This window comes from Nannobrachium achirus (genome assembly GCF_963921795.1).
Source record: "Nannobrachium achirus genome assembly, chromosome: 11".
Lineage (NCBI taxonomy): Eukaryota > Metazoa > Chordata > Actinopteri > Myctophiformes > Myctophidae > Nannobrachium > Nannobrachium achirus.
Window position 1 is genome coordinate 23806032 of NC_137820.1, and position 21916 is coordinate 23827947.

A 21916-nucleotide genomic window follows, 5' to 3' on the forward strand; every position below is an offset into this window, starting at 1 on the left:
GCAGTTATCATTATTATGACAATACACAGTAAAATCCTGACTTTTGATTTAACTCATATGTAAATCAGTTCAATCAATTCTCAGTATTTTTGCCTTTCTAGTTTTATGAGGAAGAAGATTTAATTTGCGGGTGGTGTATAATTAATTTCATGTTTCTGTTCAGGATCATATAGGAGCACCGATATTTTTTATTTAACTTACATGCAACACAAGTGTGTACCTAATCTGTAGTCAAAGTGTTTACATTAAAACAAATTGTTGCTTTGTATAGCGTCCTTGATGATTAGTAAACAAGTGGAAACCTCACAGCTGTACATGACCAATAATTATAGGCTTAGAATGTACACCTAGTAGTTTGTGCAATCTACCATTTGTTGTCTTTAATATACATATTTCACATCTAATAACAGATATTTAGTGCTTAACAACAGAGTTTTCCAATTAGTCTGTGTCAAGTAAGTGGAAGGATTTGGAGGCAAAAGAAGAGACAAAATACAACATCTTTTTAAAACAATACTTCTATGTGTAATTTGTTAGAGATCTCTTCATTGATCTAGATTTTTTTAAGGTGTGACTAACACAGTATAAAGTCAAACACAAATGTAATTACCGATTACATTTAACTTACGTTTAACTTTATACTGTGTATTATGTCAACTTAAGTATATCTAATTACTAGTTAGATATATCAGACAGTGACAGGTTAATTAATACCATACAGGTTTCACAGCAATCTCTCATCTGCTATTTTGTGACGATGGGAAATACCCAAATGTACAGTATGTAAAAAGTAAATTAAATATTATACAGGCAGTTCTGTTTCAGATTTTCAACTCACCTGTTCGGCTATGGCGATGCAGAGATTGCATGACTGTAGTCAGCTGGACACCTCTCCTGTCCATTCTTTCATAAAGCTCCTGTAACTGTTCTGTTGATGGCCAGGCCAGCCCTCTATCGTCTACCCAGGACCCCGGTTGGAAATGGGTTTTGTCCATAGGAATAGCCTACATCAGTAGGAGGGGCTCTAATAATCTTTCTTCCTTTAGCTACAAGTACCATGGACCATTCAACCATGATGGCTTGTTGGAGATTTTTCTGCAGTCAGTATATGCCGCAACCTATTCTCTCACTGCAGATCAGTTGTTAAATGTAAGGGAATTCTTACCTTATCATGATTATATGCCTCACTGTCCTGCCAATGTGGCATGCGCACACTCACTCACTCACACACACACACGCACGCACGCACGCACGCACGCACGCACACACACACACACACACACACACACACACACACACACACACACACACACACACACATCAATGATATTGTCACATGTCATATTCATATGAAATGTATTAAATATCACAGAGCCATTCTAGGGCTAAAGTAGGACTGAATAGAATAGAACATTATATACCACCATGGAAATTAGATGTAGGTCTATTTCTTGTTAATAATATAGTTGCTACAGTAGCTAACATATACCTTTGTTGCTATCTGCTCATCAGTGGTGTAAAGTAACTACTTACCGGTAACTAAGTACAATTTTGAGGTATTTTCAATTTCCAATACTTATACTCTACTACATCCAAATATCGGATCCAAATATTGTACTAAAAGTACAAATGTGTACTAGACTACAATTATTTGAAAACTTTAGTTACTAGATACTTTGCAGATATACATTCTAATGTTACAAAATATACATAAACCCTATTTCAAACATTTTGTAGCCACTTTTACTTTTGGTACATTTTGGTGATGCCAACACTTTCATACTTTTCCTCAAGTACATTTTGAATTCCGGACTTTTACTTGTAACAGAGTATTTCTACATTGCAGCATTTATACTTTAACTTAAGTGAAATATGTGAATACTTTTCCCACCACAGCTCATTTTTTAAATTTTCAAATATACAATCCAGAAGATCCAGACCTGTGGTGGTTTGACTGGTTTCATGACGCATGCAGACCGGAAGACGCGTGTTGCTGTCAATGCCAACGAAAGAGGAGAAGCATTGAGAGTTATACTGCTAAAGCCCGCATTAAAGACAAGATGGCAGGACTGCCCCGCAGGATCATTAAGGTACATTTAATAAAGAGTGTCACGCTGTCATTTTAAGAACAGATGTTCTGCTATTAACCACGCACAGTCCACATGGCGAGGTGTGAATGCATGCAGTCTTATTGAGGGTTTTCTGGTAGCCAGCGGTTAGCTTTGCGCTGGGCTAAAGTTACTTCCGTTTCGTCCCTGTTAGCTAAAACCCAAAAAGGCTGCTGGGTTAAAAATACACCATGCAGTGCTTTGGAAAGATGGCGGAGAAATGTGTCTCGTTGTTGCCAGGATGATCTTTTACAAATCATAAACTAATCACGAGACTACTATCTTAACTTCTTGCTGCTAATAGTGATCAGGTTTTGGGGGGGCTTGACAGGCTAGCTAGCTATGCTAAGCATGCTAGCTTGACAGCCAGTTCTGCAGTTGTGAGTGACGAAAAACCAGGAACACACATACACACAACAGCTAACAGGTTAACATTAGCTAGGTAGCTAACGCTAGCAGGTACTCCCTTTGTATCTCACTTAAACGTGTTTTTCTACTGGTAACTATTGCATCGGTGAGACTCAACCGTAACGTAGCCATGTTTTTAACTTGGCTTCCATTTAATAACGCATACCTGATAAACGTTAGGCGCTTTACCCAGATATGGTGGCAGTGCAGACTTTGCCGCAAGGCCTTGGCTTTGTGGGCCAGCCGTTGCAGGCAACGTTAGCCAGTTAGCTGCCTATTGCTGGTCGTCAGTCGTTAGCGTAGTAGGCTAACAGTAGCAAAGCAGAGGGGCGAAGTTGCTTAATTCATTCATTCATTGTTATGAAATGATATCACTCCAAAGCATTGACTCCTGTCACCTTTCCTTTCCTCAGAAATATCACTCCAATGTCAATACAACCACTACCTTGTATTATACTCGTAATCAATACATTGTATTATTACCTTGAAACCTTAGAAATGAGCTTGTCTAATATTGAAAGCTGACCGAATAATAAAGAAAGATACATCAGCATCACAGAACAATATAAGCACAAATAATTAAGCGGCATGTTTAAACAGTACATTTAGGATTCTAGTATGACTCTGATTATTTCACAGTGATCAGCAACTGTCTTCAGACATCTAGTACTGAAGATATGGCAAGGCTGAAAGAGAAATTGTGCAGGGCATTGATTAAGTAAATCACTACTAACTGCCTGGACATGTTTTTTTTTTTGTTTTTTTTACAATTATGAGTTTTTGTAAAAGCCATATTACTTTCGTTTTCCCATGATAACTAGCCCTAGAATGTAAGATATTCCTTATTGCATGTAATCCATATACACGGCCTTAAAGCACTGGATGCATTTTTGTGGATGGATCAATCTCACAAGCATTCTAATGAGAATTTGTGTAGCGATGCACTCGAGTTGCTGCAACCTAGGATCCACTCTTGTCATCTAGTATCATATCCATTTATAAGCTCTGGCAGAAAACGTGCATTTAGACAAATAACACTTTTCACACAGACAGCATTCTATGTATTTGACTGTGTTGTATGACATTCACACAGTAGCACTGAACACATGTACACTTTAGTGATGTGTCGTGATTCGTTCATAAGATTCGAATCATTAGCATGACTCGTGAACGATTCGTTCAAATCCCTGAAATGGGTCGTTCACACTCTTCCTTTAATGAACACATACGTATGGAGCTCACACATTGACAGATGTGATCACAACTGAACCTGCACCAACCGCAACACATCTGTCAATTTGTGTGCCCCATGACTATGTGCTCATTGAAGGAAGTTTACACACATGTTCAGTGCAGCTGTGCAAGATAAAGATAAGATACTAGATGAGAGAGCTCATCCCCAAGTCACAGCAATTCATTATTGGGTGTGTACACAATGGAGTGCTACAAAATGCTGCGGACTCATGCCGAGATGGATCCCTCTTTGAAAACACTGAGTGTTCTATGGCTGTCTGTAATACATACATACATACAATGTACTATGGATTACATGTATGGACGTGTTTTTGGAGCTGTGTGAAGCACAGGCTCCCTATACGTGGCCGTGTGGGTCTGTCTGTGTGTGTGTCTGTATGTAGCCTGAACTTCCTAAACTTCGGCACGCTACTAGTCCCACAGTTTTGCCACCACACACTCGCGCCATATGTCAAATCGACAGGCTTACTCGGGAATCGTGGGCTAGTAACTTGCTAAGAGAAAGGTTCAATAGTTTAATTGATATTAATTTATTAGTGAATTAATTTTCCCCATTGACTTATAATGGGAATCGCAAAAACTCACATTCAATTATTTGTCTCTCGCAAACCATAGGGGCTAGAGTTTCAAGACTTGGAGAGGAGGTTCATAATGATTTCAAGGATTAAATAAAAAATAATTGTGTCATTTGGCCGCATGGTGGCGCCATAACACCCCACTTTACGTTTTGGCCTGTAACTCTTGAACCGTAGGTCGGAAAATTAAAAATATTTTTTCCCTGGATTCCTTGGGTCATGACGCATCTCCCCATATAGGCCACGCCCATTTGCGCCATGATAGATTTTCCGCCATCTTGAATTTTCTCCAAAACACACTTTTTGCTCCTTTTCCTACATATTTTCTTCAAATGTCACAAAAATCGGTACACATGATCCACACACACACACACACACACACACACACACACACACACACACAGCTCCACTTCACACGGGTGTGATTTTTTATTAAATATTGTCATGGAGAGGTTCACATCATTTATCAAATTTGAAAGGAATCGTTTCCTCAATGTATTGTATCTATATGAATAGTTGCAAGTTAAGGGTTGTTCTGTCGTAAGTGAAGGACGTCAAAGGTGACCATACACGCTGAACAATAAATGTGAGTTGGTGAGAAAAGGTGGTAGGCCTGGGAACGGCTCTCGTGGCCCTAGCCCCTGAGTCCTTTTTTGAGCGTGTGACTGGGACTGGGAGCCCCTCTCTTGTCTGTGTTTTCACTGCATGGTTTTGTCTGTGGGTTATCTGAAACATTTCAGGAATCTCGCCCCGAGTTGCATTCACGGAAACTGAAAAAAGAAAAAGCAGGAGAGGTGGCCCTGGGCCAACTCTTTTTTTCCGAAGCCGCTTTCTTATATAGAATTGACATGGGTGTCTTATCAGTGAATGGCTGTGTCTCATCATAGTGGGTAGTGGGTACATTAAAGGCCACAAAGGCCTACTGCCACTGGATATTAGTATTGTGTTACTACTGTCAATCCGTCCTATGTTTCATAACTGATGTATGCCATAAAGACTGAATTTCCTTGGCTCAAGGTGGTCTATCTGTATGTTCACACAAGAGATTATATGTTAAATAGTTAAATGCAACAAATAATGACCTACTGTGTCTCAACTCCAAAAGTTAAAGGCAAGGACAGGCCACCACTGTTTAGAAAAAAAGAGTTCTTCTGTATGAAGACATACATGGCATGCATGCCTGTAGTTAACGTGATGAACGTGCCTTTCAGGTGTCTCGCCCAGTCTGCCTCATGCATACCACAGGCCATATCGGGTAGTCTACTCCTCTGTCACACTGAAGGTGTTTATTTCTGCAGGTCACCTGGCTATCACCATGAGCTGGCGGTAGTCCTGCTGCAGTAGTTGATGGGAATGCAAGTAATTGAGTCTCCTGTGGTGTGGTGGCTGGCTCAGTGTCACCTCTATAAGCCAGTACTGTATACTGCAGCAAGAGCAAGCAGGTTTACAGATCGGAATTCTGCTATGCTTCACAATTATAGCCCAGACCAGGAATTCTGCTATGCTTCACAATTATAGCCCAGACCAGGACACTAGCTGCAACAACTAAAAAGCTGGCTATAATGCAGCTCTTGGCAACCATTCTAATTTTAGCTTACTAATGACTTGAAACCTTTCACGGCCCAAAACATTTGTCCCTTCAGTTCAAAGACAGAATTTGATTTTAAAGATGGAAATTCTGGAACACGTGGATCTGATCAAAATATAAAAACTCCCATCAAGACATGTCAAAATGTTTTTTGCAACTGACTAATTATTTTCATATTCATTTAATGATCCCATTATTGGATGAAACTACAGTATGCCGTTGATTTATTTAGCCCACCAAGTAATTTAATAAAATACAAATTGGTGGTAAATGGCAGTTATCTGAACCGATTTTATGATTGGAACAAAGAAGACAATCATTCATATTTTCGTTCCAAGTAGTAAATATTTGAACATTTACCATGCATTCTACATTTCTAAATTGGTTATTAAAATGTAATGCGATTAATTGGTTAATTGATTTGTTTCACTTTTAGATGATTGTATCCTATTCCTAATTCAGGCACAACAGTGTTTCTTGGGAGTAAAGCTGTTTGAGATGGCAGCATGTATTTGAGCAGAGAAGTGCAGTGCCACATGAATCATCACATCATGAATAAGAAAATAGCATTTTCTATTGATGTCACTGGCATCAAATAGATTTTTCATACCTTCCTGACATTTCACTGGTGTATGGTATTAAAGTGATCCCTGACTAATACGACAAATATGCCTTAATACATTATAATTGTCCTCTATAACTACAATGTAAAATTAAAAACACCTCAATTATTTTATTTATTCTAGAAATAGCTAATCTTTCACTCAATAGGGGAAATGCCCGTCGCAAGTTGATGATGTCATAAATGTCAAGTGTGATCTATCCCTATGGAATTTATGGCATGCATGTGAAAATAAAAACAAACTTAATACTTCCTATGGTTAATATGAGCATCAAATCAATATTTCAAATGTGTTTGTGTTTTTTTTTTTTTTTGCACATGCATGCCATAAAAATTACACATGACATTTATGACATCAACTTGCGACAGGCATTTCCCCTACTGAGTGAAAGATAAGCTATTTCTAGAAGAAATAAAATATTTAAGGTGTTTTAAATTTTACATTGTAGTTATAGAGGACAATTATAATGTATTAAGACATATTGTCGTATTAGTCAGGGATCACTTTAAAAGACAAACTGTAAAAGCTGAGCTGCTGGTGATATAAGTCACTGTTGCAATATGGCATTGTCTTAGACTGTCTTGCTGGATTTAAATCTATAACCCAGTGATGTTACTAGGTTTTCAATGTAATGGGTCCCGGGACCCACAGGTGGTCATTCAAATGGGTCCCTGAAAAGTTTTATGAGTCCTCAATACAATGTTTTCGAGCGCTGTGAGCTTGTAGATCGGCTATTTTCAAAATGTTTGCCTATTTATTTTACAATTTGGCTAATGTTAGAGAACTTAGAACTAGGATTTCTAAATACACTAGGCTACAGACACCCATTGAATTATATTTATATCACTGGGACCCCAATTTATATTAAATGTTACTAGACATTTAATACTAGAGTACAAACGGAACAGGTCCATTTGGCACTTCCATTTGTTCACCGAGTTACAAACCCATAAAGTTCTATTTGGTTCCTAACTATCATTTATCTGGGGACCCCCTGGAACTCCCTCAAGGACCCAGGACCCCACTTTGAGAACCACTAGTGAAAATAGTTTTTAGCTGTTCCAGGTTTAACTGATAATACATCTTTATAGTGTTTATCTTACGCAATACATTAAAAAACAAATTAAACTATCTAAACTAATATAGCAACTTAAGTAGAAGAAGTAAATTATTTTAACATGGACTCCAATGGAGGCGCATCCCCGGGACCCCAGGACCATGATATGAATGAGTCCCTGGGTGACTTGAATGAGTTTTTGATGCGGGATGCGCACGTAATGACATCACTGATAACCCCATAGGGAATAACTAATAGGTGGGAAATATTTGCCCTTCTATAGCTTAAGCATACTGGAGGACCTGATAACTTGTTGCTACAGTATGTGGATTGTGGATGCCGGTAAATCAAGTGGGCTGTACAGATATTTTATAGGGAAACACATTAACAAACATCCATCTAAAATGATATATGATGTAAACATGGCGGAGTTGGCAAGAATGCCAATTTATATCTACAGTCCCTCAAAAACGGGAACATGTCATGAACGGATAATATTGCTTTTGTTGGAAGAACTAAGTATTCTGAACTAGATCTTTTTTTCAAGATTCAATATCTAGGAACGCTTTTATTTTTTACAATATTGAAAGTCATACCTTCGGGATTTCTAATACGCTGGCTGGCATACAGTAGGGGTGCAACTCAGGATGTCCCGATCACGTTTCTTTGCTCCCGATCCCGATCACATATTTTTGCTCCTGATTCGATCCCGATCCTTCCCGATCCGATCTTTCGGCAATGCATTAAGGAAAAAGAAAAGAAAAAATGCTTTTATGTTGTCCCTTAAGGTTTTTTTTTATTTTATTTAAATAACTATCCATTCTATCCAAGCTTCTTTTTTCACTTAGTGCAGCATTTTATCAAAACAAATTAAAAATAAAGCTCACCAGCTCTCTTTCTCCCGATTCCGATCTTTTGAAATCGGCCCCGATCTCCCCGATTTCCGGTCTCCCGATCCGATCGGGACATCCCTAGGTGCAACGGTTCAGTCAGCCCATGTTTTCGGTTCGTATCTTGGTTTTTGGCTCACGGTTTTGGTACAGTAAAAATTGAAAAAAAGAAAATCTTCATTTTATTTTAAAGATGGGGTGCCATCATTTGTTTCCCCCCTAAAACATGATAATCAGGTATTATGATTATATTGGGAGGAAGATTTTCTAAAAAAAAAAGAGTTAAAAATATGTTTTTATGTGGCCACACCCTAAAAAAGAAAGAAATCCGGTTCATTCAGTATGGGCTGTTCGGTTCGGGACAGGGTCATTCTGTTCGGGACAGGGTCATTCGGTTCGGGACAGGGTCATTCAGTTCGGGACAGGGTCATTCGGTTCGGTATATAACGGTTTGGTTCAGTATTGTTGCACCCCTAGCATACTGTAATACCTTGATATTGCCAAAGCATGGTATCTATATATTTTAGTCAGGTGATTGCTAGGCATTCAGCAGTGTGTGTTTTCATGTTATGAGAGAACGTGCTACTGGGTAATTAAATAGCGTGGCTGTATTGTCGCTCTGTTTACTTTTGCCTTTATAATAGATAATATTAAACTTTGTTTATATACCTCCTTTCTTTACAAGATGTTTTTCAGAATCAAACCAGAAAACAATGTGAATATTCATACATAGAACACAAAGTAAAAAATATATTTAGTCATTTGTTTGGAATATCTCTAATATCTCTAATCCAAGAGCTAAATGGTCACAGACTAGACTCAAGCAAAGCACTCCGAATGTTCACTACCCTTATGTGCAGTTCCTTCCTGTATGAAGAATATTAGGACCTTAAGCCCTTTTTCTGTTTCTGCTTCTTTTTATGTTTACCAGGAGACTCAGCGTTTGCTTGCAGAGCCTGTCCCAGGTATCAAAGCAGAGCCTGATGAAGGGAATGCCCGCTACTTCCATGTGGTCATTGCTGGACCTCAGGACTCGCCTTTCGAGGGGGGAACATTTAAACTTGAACTCTTTCTCCCAGAAGAATACCCCATGGCTGCTCCTAAAGTACGCTTCATGACCAAAATATATCATCCCAACGTAGACAAGCTGGGAAGAATATGTCTAGACATTTTGAAAGGTAAGCAAGCACTACCTATATTTTCCTTTTAATATAAAGAAAACGATGGTTTTCTACTATGCTTTATATTGATTTTGTTGTTGCACAAAGGATCCCTTTTCTATTTATTATTTTCACTGACTTTGACTAATTATACCTTTGTTTTACTGTAACAGGGTTGGGTTCCCTGCATGAAAAAAACATAGTCTAGGTTAATGGTAACCAACCGGTCGATCACGATCGACCTTGAATGCCATCACTGTCAATTGCAAACAGGTTTTTGTATTGGGACAGCAGGCAACGGACACACCCCCGCACCTTTGAAACAAAATAGCTGACGCTGTGGACGCAGCTTCCTGAAACTGCGCCAATCAGATTTGGGTAAAAATGAATCCAGCATGGATTCTGCAACTTGGTTGAGTTTGTGTTTGCTCCATGCAGTTACACTGCCCCCATGGAAAGATGCCACATTTGTCCCTTCAGGATAACAGCTCATCCGCACTGCCCACGAGCGAGCTTTCCGACAGCGACGACTCGCGAAAAACTGTCGTCATATGGAGCGTCGTCCCTTGTGTTACGACATAGCGACAATAAATGATTATAAAGTGTTTGGGGGGCGGGACATGGCCATTTACCTCTATGGACATTGCCGCGAAACCTCGCTCAAATACAGACTCTACGTGAGAAAAAAGGAGGGGTGGACGACGTCGTGGCATGATGCATTGTCACTCACGGTAGGTCAGGAGTGTCTCATTGAAACAAATGTATTTTAATGAGATTTCATCGCTTGCGTCGCGGGCTGGTCGGATGAGCTGTAAGGCATGTGCAACAGGGCAAGTGGAAGCTGGTGTTCCGTCACACAGATTACGCATTAATTGGTATCAGCCCTGGTACCATTTCCAGTTTATGTATGGATCTACCCCCTCACATTATTGAAAGTGGATTGACCCAGACCACGGCAGCAGTAGGTTACTACACTCTCAAGCTCAACTCATTCGGTCTGTGTTGTTCGTGTGGAAAGCCTGGTGACGCATTGAAGTTTATTAGAACCCTATTGGGCCTGTGAAATTTGTTCCAAGAGCCGATTGGTTCAGAGATTTCATTTCAAATGATGGACCTTCACCACAAACGGGAGGGAACCGTGACATTTTTTCAGAGATTTGAGTGGAGCCGTCACCATCATAAAAGATATATACACACCCGGACGCTAATTGGAAAATAGCCAGCCGACAAGCTCATACCGTTTAAGTTAAAGTCAAGAGCTGTGGCTAATCGGTTTGACTTCCCAAATCTTAACAAACCATCACAGACAAAATTATCCCAAACATTGATGACTGTCAGAAGTCACATCTGTCAAAATCAATTGAATAGAATATCTAAATGTGAATATGAATTGATGAGAAAGTCAATATTGTGCATTGAAGATTAGATATAGCAGTTTAGTAGTTTAGATATAGTGTTTTAGTAGCCTAAAAAGTGTCAAATTTAAAAGATTTCCTAATAGTTCTCAATCTGCAATATATTTTGTTTATTCATATTTAGATCGCTAACTGGATGTATGCAAATAGATTGAGCCTGTCAGAAATTGCTAAAGTAATCTTACTCGTGGTGTTTTTTTTTTCTTTCTTTCTTTTTCTTTCTTTTTTTTTTTAGTTTTTTTTTTACATATTGTTGAGGTAGATCTCAGTTTAGGAATAAAATGTGCTTATGGGCTTGTAAAGGTTGGTTACCACTGGTCTAGGTACTACTGGAAGGAGGTGCACATGCCTGCGCACGCTGGTGCAGCACAATATGGACATAATTTCTGATATAACTATGGGTTCACACTTATTTTATATACGTGAAAATACAACAGTGAAAATTAAACATTCATCACAAAACATGTTATTGACGGTCAATTACACTTATTTTAAACGTTTAGTCTGCCGCTTTGTCTCTGTGCTGACCAATTCGGTCTTTCTTGCTGACCAATTCGGTCTTTCTTGCTGACCAATTCGGTCTTTCTTGGTGGTGTGCTGCCCTAGACTGAACTGATCTGGTGGAAATTGGAATCCCTGTGTGTGTACGTTTCTGTGAAGGCAATAATTATGAAACAACTTGATGATTGTGTACTGGACACTGTCAAGACTACAAGAAGCACAACGTCATAGAATAATAAATTACTGCGCTGTTACCGTCAACAGTCACCTTGGCACTGCTGACAGGAGCTTCGGCATCACCACTGCAGCAGACTGGAAGTGTCGATGTCTGTTTACAGACAGTGTGTTTGTGTGTGTGTGCCTTGTATTTATCCAAATACTTCCCTCCATGGCTTTCGCTGCACACTCTGAATCTTCCATAATCGAGTTGCATGACTTGATTGTCAGTTAAGCTCCTACAGCTCCTCTGTTGAAATTTCCTTGTGGACCTGATCATTTTCATAAGGAAATGGGGATCCAGTATTCCGCTGCGTGGTTTGCAATGTAAAAGATCGGAAATCGGTTGAAAACCAACTTGAATCTGTAATCACTTTTGAAGGAATGGCAAGAACTCTACTGTATTCTCACAGCTTGCCTCAAACAACTAGTTATAAGTGACATTATTGTTAAAAGCTGTATTTGAGGATCTTGTGTTGATTTCTTAACAAATATTGTTGTAAATTGCACCACCCAGTCGACGGCAAGAATTAAAATGGCACCCCCTGTCCCCAATCCCTGGTGCCTACCAGGGTTATTATCGTAAACGAAAACGAACGAAAAAACGAAAACTAGAATGGAAAAACATTGTCGTTTACGAAAATAAAAATAAAAACTAAGCTTTTTTAAAAAACGATAACTAAACTGAAACGGTATTGTGTGTTTGCAAAACTAACTAAAACTAACTAAAATGATAGAGAAAATCTCTTAGTTTTCGTCTTTATCAATTTATTTTGGATGGATGTCCAATCTATTTTCATATATCTTTTTTTTTTATTATCTATCTTCCTCCTCCTCCCTAACGTCGAGTCCCACTGTGCTCTGTGCTCTGTGCCAGTTTAACACGCCCCCCTCGGACATCAAAACACAGACCAGCATGGTATCATGGCGGTGGCTAAAGTTGGAAGAAAGCGGCACAGTCCCATTTGGGATTACTTTGAATACGACTCTGTTTCAGATAAGAGTAAGTGCCTTGTTGTAGAAAATAATAATACGGCATGCGGTGCATTAATCAAGGGAAAAAACCCCACAAATCTAAAAGTCCATTTGAGGAGCACGCACAAGAACGCTAACCTAGCGTACCTCGAGAAGGTAAAGGACACCGCTGCAGCCCAGCCCCCCTCCCCCGAGACAGATGCTAATCCTCGGCCAGGCAGCAGCAACACGGGGCCTGGAGTGAACGGAGGCCAGAGTCAGAGAACACTCACGGAGAGCTTCCACCGGCGACCTGATACCCGCTGGTTGGTAAATTCACAGGAACACCAAAAGCGGGAGAAAGTGTTGGTCAATTTGTTTATCGAGACTGGAATGTCCACTAGACTGGTTGAGCATGATGCTTTCCGAAAGTACAACACTGTATTCGAACCAAAGTTCAAAACACCCGGAGCTGCAAGAGTGAATAACATTATCGGGGCTAAGATGGACACGGCAAAGCAGGAATTAAAAGAGATCGTAGGGGAAGCCAGGAAGCTGACGCTATGTGCAGATGGTTGGAGCAAGAAGGGATTGACGGCGTCTTTCATGGGTATATCAGCCTGTTTCTATCATCCGCCTGGGGGGCAGGTTTACCATGCTCTGCTTAACCTGCACCGAATGGAGCACCCACATACCGGTGAGAAAATTGCCCGCTGCATTGATCAAACATTAGCAGAATGGGGTATAGGAGAGGACAAGGTGCTGCTCGTTGTCACAGATAACGGCTCGAACATTGTGAAGGCTGTCCGGCTGCTGAGGGATGGACTACGAGAGCAAAGTAATGAAGATGGTGTCGTTGTGGCTGTGGACCATGAACTGTTTATGGAGTCAGACGAAGAGGAGTCGGAGTCAGACGAAGAGTTGTCAGACGAGGAGGAGGAAGAGGGCGGAGGACTCGGTGAGTGTTCGTGTGTTTACACTACGTGTGTGTGTGTGTGTGTGTGTGTGTGAGAGAGTGAGAGTCAGTCAGTCAGTCACAGGCAGGCAGGCAAGCTACAGGCTGTTATAGTGCCAGTAATATTCTTAAGCCTGTCACTGCAAGTCTGGTTGCTTGGTAGAAATAGAGTTCTACTAAGCAATGCAGGATAATGGTTTGTCTGCAAACAATGTTTTTGTACTCAATTAGTCTATACTATGAAATAAGCCTACTGAAAATGTGCATGCTAAGGTCACAGCATTTTTGTCCAAGTAGGATATGGTAGGCCTGTTAAAATCTAAGATATAATATAGTGCATTTTAGCCCAGGTTCTAAAGTGTGAAGTTGACAGTTGACACTGACATGCAGTGCACTTTTACATAGTTATTGTCATTCATATAATTTAATATCCAATTTAAAAATGAATATGGAGATTGGAGGAGACACACTAATGTTTAAATAAAATAACAGTTTGGCTAATAGCCAATCCCAATATGTTTTGTATGCCTTTTTTTTTGACAGGGAAACAAAGAAATCTTCATTATAAACAATTATCTGCCCTGTTTTAATTCCTAAAATGCCCTGTTTGCGTCCCAAAAATTAATTATATTAAAACAAGTAAGCTTGCAAATTTTGCATAAATATGATCCCCTGTTCTAGAACCTAGGCTGAGTAGTGACTACAGCCAACATTCATAAATATTTTTTTATTAAATCAAATACATGGCTCAAGTTGAATTATAACAGAACTGTACAACTATTTTCTGTGTTTTACATGATGCTTACATTATCTAATTGTCTGTTTCTCTTTTTTTGGATTTGCTAAGAACTTGACCTGCCAGAAGATGAGAACAACAAGTTCCAGAGAATGCCATGCCTGGCCCACACACTTCAGCTAACACTGAAAGATGCCATGAAGCACCCAAGTGCAGATGCAGTCATAACAAGAGCAAGAAAGCTGGTACGCGATGTGAGGAAATCATCAGTGGCAAATGAAGAAATGATTAAAAGGTGTGGCAAAACTCTGGTCCGGGATTGTACCACACGCTGGAACAGCACTTTTGATATGATGAGAAGACTCCTGGAGACCAGAGCTGAACTAAACCAACTACTTGAGGATTTGAGCATGGACACACTTCTCACAAGTGATTGGGTTAAGCTGGAGAACCTCGTCAAGCTGCTTGAGCCCTTTGCCATTCACACAGACCAGCTTCAGAGTGACAGCCAGTCACTCTCACAAGTAGTGCCATGCCTGCTCAACCTTGAGGCACACCTGCTGACGACAACTGTTGGGAAGCAGTTAGCTCAAGTGATGCTGAAGTCACTGCGAGAACGTTTCGCTTGCATTCTTAGCCCTGATTCCCCACAGTTTGATGCTACACCAGCAGGAGCCTGCCTAATGGATCCAAGTGTTTCGCTGGTTCTTCAAACACCAGACACAGTGCCACTGAAGAGGGCAGCACAGTCCTTTGTGCAGAACCTGGCAGCGCAGTATAACCCAGCTACTGCGTCTCAGAATGATGATGCCACTGCAAGTGCCACTCAAACTCCAACAGGAGCAGCTGCTGTCCTTCAGAAATACCGCTTCCTTGCATCCCGCATGCAGGTCAACGTGTCCACAAATCAGCCTAATGCGACGGGCAGTGTGTTGACCGACATGAACAAGTATCTCAACGACGTCAAAGAGGGTGTGTTCAATGAGACACCGCTGCAGTTCTGGAGATCAAGGGAGGCTGTCTATCCTAAACTTGTCGCTGTGGCATTGGATCTCGTTAGTGCCCCTGCCTCACAAGCCTTTGTGGAGCGCATCTTCTCTGTCTGTGGACTGCTGTCATCGGGCCTGAGAAACAGAATGACAACATCTCTGGAGCGACGTGTTTTCCTCAAAATCAACAGGAAATTGTTGCATTCAATTGCTGAGAAAAAAAACGGTGCACAGTAGTAAACTGTGTTTGCTTTACTGGAAACAATTTTTCCCTATTGGACACAAGAAAGGCTTGAACTTGAAGGCTAACTTAAGGCCAACATGTCACAGATACTGAACTGAATACTGCACACAGGCTAAATTCCCTGTTCAAGTTTCTTCTCCTATCCCTGAGCTAAGAAACATGGGAAAAGAATTACCTCGTGAAACACCTTGTACTTTTATTTTTTTATTTTTTGCTAGCCAGGTACATTACGTTTTCTAAGCACTTTATTTTTAAAAACATTCACTGTATTAATGTGAGGTTAATATTGTTTTTATTATGGTATTTTTTAGTTTGCTCATCTAAATGAATCAAACCTCAGGGGTTTTTTGTTTTCCTTTACTGTTCTTAGATTGAGCACTTACTGTAAGGCGGCATCTTGTGTAGACTGTGAGCTGTTTGACTTTGTGTTTTGTGGATGTATGTTCATCTGTCATACAGTAGTAAGTGAATACATTGTATTCAATGCAGGACATGTTTCTGTTACTGGGCACGTAATTATGTGGCCCCTTTAAGAAGGTCTTTAGCCTAGTTTTGTGCTGTTTACTTTAGACCAGTACTTCTCAAACCTGTTCATGTCAAGGACCCTAAACTGACACTTGGACATTTGATAACGTTTTCTCCCTGTGTCACCCATGACCAAAACAGTCATATATTTTGTCATTGTGTTACTTAGTTATGGAATGATGGTGAAAATTAATTATCGCCCTTTTTGCTGCAAACCCCTCAAGGACCCCTGGGGTTCCTCAAAGCCACTTTGAGAACCACTGGCTTTAGAGAGTTCAGTATTTTAGCAACCTGTTGAAGCTATGCTGCTGCTGTTGCTTTTGTTTGTGGAAATATTATAAAATAAAATGAAAAACCCACCAGTTGGTGAGGTCAAAGAGAGAAGTTGTATGTCTCAACATTCCTGCCACTCTCCACAATATGATGTTTAGATTTTTTATTTGACAATACTTTTTCCTGAGCTTTTTTTTTATCTCACACCTGACAAATACCCCATATTACATAAAAGACTAAAACTAAGACTAAAACGAAACGAAACTAAACTAAAACTAAGCATTTTCAAAAAATAAAAACGAAACGAAACTAGCAACCACACTTTAAAAACTAACTAAAACTAAACTGTAATTGAAAACAAAACCTCAAAACTAATAAAAATAAAAACTAATGAAAAATCCAAAACTATTATAACCCTGGTGCCTACAAGGTTGAGAATGAGAACCTTCAACCGCTGCTTTAAAACCCATTTAGAACGGGTACACATTATTGTGTATCATTATTTTATGCTTTAACTATTGAAAAATAGCAGATATACAAGCTCACATCGCGGCACCGAGTGCCGCGGGTGAAAATTAGAATTTTCACCCGATTCTATAAGTGTCTTTTGAATCCTTCTAATACTTTTTGAAAAACCTATGTTTCTCTGTCAGCAATCTGGCCAGCCATCGTCAAAGAAAAGGTCCTTTTCACTTAACTGGAGCTCAGTTGGTCTGTTCTTGATAGACTACATGTGAAGGACCCCCAAAATGATATTTATTTGGCCACGGACCCGCATCTCAAAATATTTAGTTCCAGGGACTCCCCAGAAGCAAAATTTGAGTTACAAACGCTTTGAAAATACATATATTCAAAGATTTGCACAAATTTTCACGACTTTTTCAAAAAATAGCAGATCTACAAGCTCGCGCTGTGAGCTTGTATATCTGAGAGAGAGACTTGTTTTTTTCCCAGCCCAGGCAGGCTTTATTGCCACATTACACCTGCTCTGTGTCTTTGGTCTGACAGGTCAGGCATGTTACTGTAGCAGGGAGCATGTGTATTGTTTTCTCTTAATGTTTATACTGTGAATGAAATGAGGGATTTACCTATTTAATCTCGCTTGAAAGCTCTCGGGCCTCTCAGATTACACTTTTGACCTCTCACTGGAGCAACGTCCCACTAGTGTTATGCCACCACTGTCTTTTCACTTCTCTTCACTGCCCCTGACTTTTGAAAATAACGCCCATCATTCTTATATTCTTTGTTTCACTCACTCTTTTTTTCTATCCGTTTCCTTGTTCATCTTATGTATTCAAACAGTTTTTGTCTTTTTTCAGATAAGTGGTCTCCAGCCTTGCAGATTCGTACAGTGCTGCTATCAATCCAGGCGTTACTAAGCGCACCCAACCCTGATGATCCCCTAGCAAATGATGTTGCAGAGCAGTGGAAGACCAATGAAGCTCAAGCCATAGAGACAGGTGAGAGCTGTGATCTGGCTAGATCACTTTTTGACATGTGTCACCCTACAGTCAGACATGAATCATTCTTAACTTTGTAGCTTTGCTTGTCAGTATGTACTCTGTGCTCAGTTTATTTTGCCCTTTTTTGGACATTCCTGACACATAGCCCATATATTGCCTGCATGGAGCTCGGCAATGTCGGTGGCGTTGTTAAGAAATGGCTTCTGATGTCAAATCAGAACTCGTGAGAGAGAGACCGAAAGTGAGCAAGCTGATCGCGACATGTTGTCAGCAGGGGCAGTCGCGATTATTTAATCGTCTAATCGCGGTTATTTTTTATATTCGCGATTATCGTCAATTATCCATTTTAATTCAAAATATCTTTTGTGAAACATAATTTACTTCTGTTGTATCATCTATCATGTTTATTTTTATATGGATATGGGGGAATCAAATAAAATAAACTCGACCCTTGGTTGAAATCAACAGAAATGTAATTATATCAAAGTATGTCCACAAAGTTTTATGTTGTACTTGCTCTGAATCGCTCAGAGTCTGACATTGTGTTGCGAGCCGCGACTCGGCACACACAGCTGCACGCACACGTAGCAGCAGCAGCAGCAGGCAACGGACACACTGTTGTTAATGTTTTCCTCGTGACGTCGACTCGCCAGGTTGTCTTGGTCGGATGCGCTGAGATCTGCTATTTTCAGAGCGCAACTGAGTCGATCTCTTTTCCACTAGACCCTCCCTAACATTTTAGTCTTTCTTGATGTTCAAAAAGCAATTACATAGCTCTTTTTCTTCATTAAGGAATACAGTATGTGATGTGGATTATCAAAGCTCATACTATCATAGTGGTATACATATAATGAAGGGGGGAAAATAGACAATATATTCGTCAATCGCGATTATTTTGTATGGCGATGAATAGTCTCCAGAAATTCCTAATCGCGACAGCCCTAGTTGTCAGCAACAAGTGTCGGACCACGCGTTAAACAGGGTGTCTCACTACATTTTTAGAATTCATTCATACTGTCTGCAACCGCCTCACCAGAAAATGTAAACGAGGACGGGAAGGGCTCACGAATGTCCGTGGGAGTGGAGCTTACCTCATCTTCCCAACCAATCGGAGTTTGTGTGACATGTTATGAACAGTGTGGTTTAGAAGAGAGTGGCGTCACGCTTTGATCTTGCCGCAGACCGGAAGTGGCGTCGCATGGAGCCTGTTCTCATTCTCATTAGCGAGCCTCTGCTGCTCTTCAGCCCCGTCCGCCCCCATTATAACCGAGGCATTTTCACTTGCTGGTAAATAGACTAAATCACGTATTGTTCCCGCTTTTAAGTCATTCACGGGCCTCTCCAATGTCGACAACATTATTAACAGGGGGAAAAAGACGTGATTTAGTCTACTTACCAGCGAGTGACAATGCTGAAGAGCAGCAAAGGCTCGCTAAGAATGAGAACAGGCTCCAGTAAGCTAGGCTAAGCTAGCTACTTCCATAGCTTTCCACGCTTACAATGGGAGTCGACGTAAGTGTCATAACTCTCCATTCTACGGGTCTGGTTATGAAGAGTCTGAAATCTAAATATTTTCCACACATTGTAGTTGTGACTTTAGTCATGCAACGCATCGTTCGACACTTTAGGCATACATTGTTTTTTTCTAGCCGCTTACAAATAAAGTGAAACTTGTTTCTGCAACGTGTTAACCATTTTGTGTTTTACAGCGAGGACATGGACCAGGCTTTATGCTGGAAACAACATCGAAGTGTAGATTGGCGTAACAAGTGGGGGAAACGAGTGGAAGTCAAGTGTGAAAACAGCTTCTCATGTTCTGCCAAGACCTCTTCCTACTTCATTTGCATTTAAAGGACACCGTCTTAAAAATATATATTATAAAACAAACATTAAGGAATATATTGTAAAGGAAAAAAAGACAACTGCTGACAATTGGTGATTTAAATGCACACTAGAAAGAAAAAATACTTTTCTTTGTCCTAATTCACTACTGTTTAAATGCATGGGCAGAGGTTTTAGATCTACTCACCTGGCTTTCTTTGTCCATTGATATTGGTAGGCTATTGCCAACCTGGTTCAATGAGCGCATTTAAAAAAGAAGAAAACTAAAAAAAAAAGAAGAAGAAAAAAAACCTGGGTGTCGTGTATTTCCCACATCTTCTTTTGTGAGGTGGGGTGGGGGGGTTACAAGTGGGATGGACAGGGAAGAGTGGCTCATTCTTGTCAGTATGGTATACTTTTTACTTTTCTTTTAACTTTGTTTTCTTGTGTTGCTGTTTGTTTATTAAAAGCAGCTAACTAATAGTCCGGTGTAGACATACTGTATCCCTGGACACAGACTATTGATTCATTCTGTGTAGAATGCCCAGACGAGCACATCAACAATCATTGCCCTGCTTTTAATTTAAAAAAAGAAATAAGAATCACATCTGACTTGAACATGAGACACAAAAGAATATGAAACTGAGCCTGCCACTATAACGTTAACTTTTAAAAACTGTTGTCAGTGTAGACCCTAATGTAGGCTTGTGACTGGCTTTGGGGGGGCTAGGGGGCTGTGGAATAAACAGGAACTCTCTTCCGCTTTAGGGCATATATGTTTTGTTATTATATCTGGTCTTTGATTGTATTTGGATCTTTCCTGCTTTTTGCCCTACTAATTACTCTGCTTCTTCCCGTTTGTCATCAAATTGTAATGCTACAACACTCAACGGTTTACTTCCTCCCCATGGCATTTATTTCAGGAAATAAGGGTTGCATTTGAGTTGTCAGTCATTTGACAAAGTAAGTGGAGGGTTGGGTGGGGCTGGGGTCATGGGAAATGTGTTGTATTGGAAGGGGGGGGTGGGGGGTCAAACTCCAAGAACTTAATGAAGGCTTTGTCTCAACTGTCACAACTGGTCTTTGGTTGGAAAGTCTGTATTCAATTCACTGTTTGTAAATTCATTATTTCTATTAATCTGGGGAGGAAATGTTTTCCTGCTCTCAGAATGCTATGGAAACAATCCACCTGCATACTTTTGTTTTCTGTAAATAAAATCTGTTGATTAATAAGAAAAAGTAATGTCATGTGAATTGTTTTTTCAGCTTTTTGTATCCTACACCCCAGCCCTTTATGCTTGTAAGTTTAACATATTGAATGGGGCTCTCTGATCTGGAGACTGGTTGAGACCTTGTCCAGATTTGGAGTCGTCAGCTACGTACACTATGTCCTAGATCAAAGGTCTTCAACACAGGGTCCAGGACCCCTTGGGGGCACTCAGTTACTACAGGGGGTCCTCCAAATCTTTGTGTGATCCAAACTTTTTTTTCCCTTCTCCTTTTTATATTAACCACTTGAACCCTAGCGTCCATATTTGGATAACTTTAGCCAAAAATAGCAGATCTACAAGCTCGTGAGCTTGTAGATCGGCTATTTTCGGCAAAGAGGTTTGGTGTTGAGGGGAAAAAAGAGCACATTAAGTACAGAGTGAAAGGTCAACTTTATTAAGTATTGACGGTTCAAGTGGTTACATATCTGGTGATAACAAATTGACATGAATCCAAAAAAATACACTGATGATTGTGCTGTCAAACGATGAAACTATAAATGGAATCTTAGGGTCCCTGCTTCATCTGTCTCAGCTAAGGGGTCCTTGGCCATTGAAGACCTGTGTCCTAGATAGACAGTAGATGAGATGTCAGAGGTTGGCCACATGACGTCTGACATTCACATTAGAGCCACACTGTTCCCATCTCCCCCGGGATCCATATGACACCCCCCCTCCCCCTCATCTTTGCTAGATACTCTTCCCTCAACATTGTCTATTTGGGCAGTAGAATACGTTGTGCACTTATTGACTGCCCTGTTGCCTCAGTTGTCCTGAACTGCTCTGACTCCCACTTTACACGTTTGCCTCCAATTCCCACTTGTTCCATCTGGTTGCTGTGGGACAGGTAGTACTGGTAGAGCAGCTGAGATCTGGGTGACGGCAAATGGCAC

General features: G+C 40.3%; 1 protein-coding gene across 1 annotated transcript; it reads left to right on the plus strand.

The window, feature by feature from the left end:
- Positions 1 to 1932: 1932 nt before the first annotated feature.
- On the plus strand, positions 1933 to 20724 carry ube2na (ubiquitin-conjugating enzyme E2Na). The gene is made up of 4 exons (XM_080736803.1): positions 1933 to 2090; positions 9435 to 9681; positions 17791 to 17931; positions 19644 to 20724. The coding sequence occupies exons 1-4, from the start codon at positions 2061 to 2063 to the stop codon at positions 19688 to 19690; spliced, it is 465 nt and encodes a 154-aa protein (XP_080592929.1). The 5' UTR covers positions 1933 to 2060; the 3' UTR covers positions 19691 to 20724.
- Positions 20725 to 21916: the final 1192 nt, after the last annotated feature.